A 4,287-nucleotide genomic window follows, 5' to 3' on the forward strand; every position below is an offset into this window, starting at 1 on the left:
TGAGTCACCAACATCCAACCCTCCACCTCGTCACCATCATCGTACATGGATTGCTAGGCCGAGTCAATATCCACATTGATGACGACGTTTTTCTTGCGCCTCCGAGAGGGCTCTGTTTGGCTTTGAGTGTCCTCGCTCTTCGAGTACCTTTTTCTCTTGTTATCCTTCTTTGGCTTTGGAGCCAAAGATCCTACTTCCTCCCCGGAAGGGGGCGACCTCATCTCGAAGAACTCACCAATACCTGCAATAGAAGAATCAGGTCACATGAAGGAAGACATTCTTAATAAGTAAAGAAACGGTATGACGCGTACCGTGGTGTTTCGCTTCCCACTTGCCTTTCGACAAGTCCCGCCACTTGCGTTTGTCGTATGATGAAGTAGCAACTAGCTTGCGAACCCAGTCCTCGAGGTCAAGGACCGCATTGGGCATCCACGGGACCGCTGCGGAAAAGGGATAGGAATAATTATGCGAAGTTTAGCAAAATTTATAGGAAAGAACTAAAGCAAAAAATTCCACTCACGTTCGAAGTTCCATTTCTCGGGGAACGGCAGGAACTCCTCGGGAATATCATCGACGGTCCTCACCCGGATGTACCGGCTCATCCAACCTCGATCCTTGTCTTCGTCGTTACTGGCAAAGAAGGACTTGGTTGATCGGCGTTGGAATTTGATTAACCCTCGGAAATGTTGAGGTCGATATAACCGGATGAGGTGGCTGAGGGTGAACTCGAGCCCGGCCTTTTCGACGAAGAACCTCATAATTATTACGATCCGCCAAAAGGAAGGATGAATCTGGCCCAAGGTGACCTGATATCTTCGGTAGAATTCAAGCACGAGCGGATCGAGGGGACCCAACGTAATGGGGTATGTATACACACTCAGGAACCCCCTCTACGTAAGTTGTGACGTCCTCATCACGAGAAGGTATTTGCAGAACGACCTTCTCTTCCCGTTTACACTCTCTCCTCACAACATCAATATGTTTTTCCTCAATGGACCTTATGTATCTCGATGCATGCTCTCGACGGCCGGGGACGTCGGGAGGGTTCTCGACTATAAAGTCCTTTTTCAAAGTAAAATTGTTCGGTATAATCTCATGAAGCGCCGACGGTTTACCACCGGCCGGACGGGAAATAGAAGTGGAGGTTCCTTCTTTCTGAGGAACGGACTTGGAAGTTTTTGCCATCGGTTCTTTAGAAAAAGAAGGAAGAAATGAATAAACCGGCGAGGTTTTAAGCTAATGCAGCGGAGGAACCGGTGGTGAAAAGGAAACGTATAGAGGAAAATAGGTGTTGCAAGGTGGAAAAGTTCTTGATTAGAAGAGAAAACAAGTATATATAGAGGAAGGCAGCGACAGTTCATTAATGTTGATGGCCGACCGGCTCTGACGGGCATTTAATGCTTTTAGGGAAAGGAACTGATGGGACGCTTCAGTCATTTCAACACTTACGTCATAAGGGTGATGCTATCATAAAGGGTTTCGGGAATTCAAATCGTTTCATATCATTTCATTCTAAGAAACGCAGGGACTATCTGTATGCGGTCGAAATCGGAGAGCTCGATTTCGAGAACTTAACGGTACCCCGGGCTCGAGCTCGGGCAGCACGAAGTGAAAACCAGACCTGACTGAAAAATGCATACCTCGAGGGAGCAAATCGGAGACCCGTCATGATCTACCTCGAGGGCAGTACAATTTCGATGACACTCAAGAAAGAGCGGAAATTTCTCAAGGACACGTGGATCAGGGTATAAATTATGGGATAAGATTTGTACGAAATAGTACGAGTCCGTACTAGATTGTTATACAGCTGTACCAATAGAATTCTTTACCATAATTGGGAATATACCATATTAGGGCTTTCTCCTCCTATATAAAGGGGACCCCAATAATTTGTAAACATGATCTCATTCACTGCAATAGAATATTCTACTCTGTTTTTCTCGTTTACCATGCTCCACAATTGTTCTTCAGCTTTATTGTTTTTACTTTATTGTTCATACTTTGTTAGCTCTCAACTCACCTTGAAGCTCCCGAGATAACCGAGCCCGAGGTCCCCGTTGCTCTAACAACGCTGGTTTGGCTTATCAATTTCTCTTACTTAAACCTAATATTACTTGCATATTCACTAGTATTGGAATAAATTACATATCTTTAAAACCACAAATCACCTTTAATTGTTACTCACATTTTTCTAGGTAAACATAAACAACGATAGTATAAAAAAGATTTACTATGTTAGTAAACATAAATCAAAACCATATTAAAATATGTTTGTCACACACCCCCATGACATGACATAAGTTGTTATAAGCCCGAATTGGCCGTTCATTCATGACAGATTACGGAAACTTTGGTTCGATCGGACTCTGATCTCGTTTCTGTTTATAATTTAAATTAGTATCATTAGGTAATTTATTATTTAAATATTTAAATGAATAGTTAGTTACTTCGTCAAATGTAACTATTTTATAAACATAGAAGATTGATTATCAAAATTCATTTATTTTCTATAAATCAAGTAAAACGAACCAAACCAAATAAAGTTAAGTAGTTTTCATGCATAAATCCGATGATAACCAAATCTGTCGTGCATAAAATTCAAACCAAATAACTCAAAACAACAATTCAGCAGCTACAAATGCTCGTTACTCCAAATTAATTGGTGCAACAAAGCTAAAATACTGCCAATAAAGATCATATATTAAACCTCTATCTTATTATCACCTTCACTTATTTTTACTGCTAGATTTTGCTTCTTTTAAGTAGCTTATTCATCACATTCTAATGATCATGTTCTTATTTAATCAAACTCTTAGTCATTGAGAATATTTAGTAAGGACGTTGACCAACGTAGTTGCCAGGAGGATCATAGCTGCAAATAACAAACCACCATCCATTATTGCACTGAGCCCTAGCACAACCAACTCGAACCGAGTTACGCCAAACCACCTGAGTATAATGCAGACACTGGTTTCCGGTAGTGCAACAATTGTTAGTATAGTCATAGTAGGGTTTCTCTGCCACCCACATATTAACAGCAGCTGCGCCGGTGAAAGAACCAGAACCCTTGGCAAGATTTTCACCATAAGGACCATTAGAGTGGACAAGATTGCAATCGCCAATTCTTTGATTAGCATAAGTTTGTGCATAATTTGCAAGAGTTGTGTCCCATGTTATTGCACTAACACCAACTTGAGTTCGAGCAGAATTATGAGCATTGAGGTAGTCTGTTTGTGAATTTTGGGCATGAGAAGGAAAAGCAAAGGCCAAGATTATGAAACAAATTATAAGAGTGGAAAAAGGAGCATTGGATATTGCCATTTTTGAAGAGATGATGAGAATGAATTGGATAAGTTGGCTATTTATAGGTGAAAAAAAATGATTATTTTGCTACGTGAAATTTGGAAATGCATGTGCATGCAAAGCGAAAAGAAGTTGAGCGTTTCTTAAAGCAACTTTTAAAGTCAGGAAGACATCTCCCTTGGTAAAGTTACAGTGCTTTCACCTTAAGATACATACTGCTAGTAAGTATTTAAATAATATACACAAAACTATGTAAAAAAGATTTATAATTAGTTGTGGTTTTACCTGTTGTAATAGGTCATTTACCTCTTTTGGATGTAATGAACAGAGGTCAGGTGGAATGTCTCCCTTTGTTATGTGCTCTTTTTGCTGGAATTATATAAAAGGAAGGCGCCACCTAAAGGCGTAAAATTTTGAAAAAAAAAATGGTCATTTACCAATATTTGTAGGTTACTGATTATATTTTCTATAGAAAGTTACTTATAGTTGACTTTTTAATAACCTGAATGTAGTCTTTACGTTATCATTATATATTTGTTGAACTCTAAACTCTTAAATAAAAGGCATATAATGCAAGTAGCTAGGGCATGTTGAGATAATTTGCGTATCTTAATGCATGTCTTTACTAAAAGAAGTAATCACGTATTGCTTAAGTCTAGCCCTTTAGACAAATCAACTTGTATTCCTCTAGATTAACTACAACGATGTGTAATACTTTTTGTCTGTTTTCATATAACACTGGTGTTATCTGATCACGCCCAACTCTAGTCCTAAAAAGGATAAGCGGTCGCTGCAAATATAATCCGGTTTACAATTTCGGAGTTGAATCCCACAGAGAACTAAGGCTTAGCTGTAGTTGTTCAATATCGCTAAGAAATACAAGTCCAAACAATTTTCTAATTATAAAGATTATAATATTTATTTTTATCTAATTAACTAACAAATCTAGAAAACTGTAAAACTATCAATTAACAAGGATAAGGA

The 4,287-nt window shown here is 39.0% G+C and overlaps 1 protein-coding gene across 1 annotated transcript; it reads right to left on the bottom strand.

Moving 5' to 3' along the window:
• Positions 1-2,565: 2,565 nt before the first annotated feature.
• On the bottom strand, positions 2,566-3,330 carry LOC109213350 (pathogenesis-related leaf protein 6-like). The gene has a single exon (XM_019377141.1). The coding sequence runs from the start codon at positions 3,319-3,321 to the stop codon at positions 2,830-2,832; it is 492 nt and encodes a 163-aa protein (XP_019232686.1). The 5' UTR covers positions 3,322-3,330; the 3' UTR covers positions 2,566-2,829.
• Positions 3,331-4,287: the final 957 nt, after the last annotated feature.

This window comes from Nicotiana attenuata, unplaced genomic scaffold (genome assembly GCF_001879085.1).
Source record: "Nicotiana attenuata strain UT unplaced genomic scaffold, NIATTr2, whole genome shotgun sequence".
Taxonomy (NCBI): Eukaryota; Viridiplantae; Streptophyta; class Magnoliopsida; order Solanales; family Solanaceae; genus Nicotiana; species Nicotiana attenuata.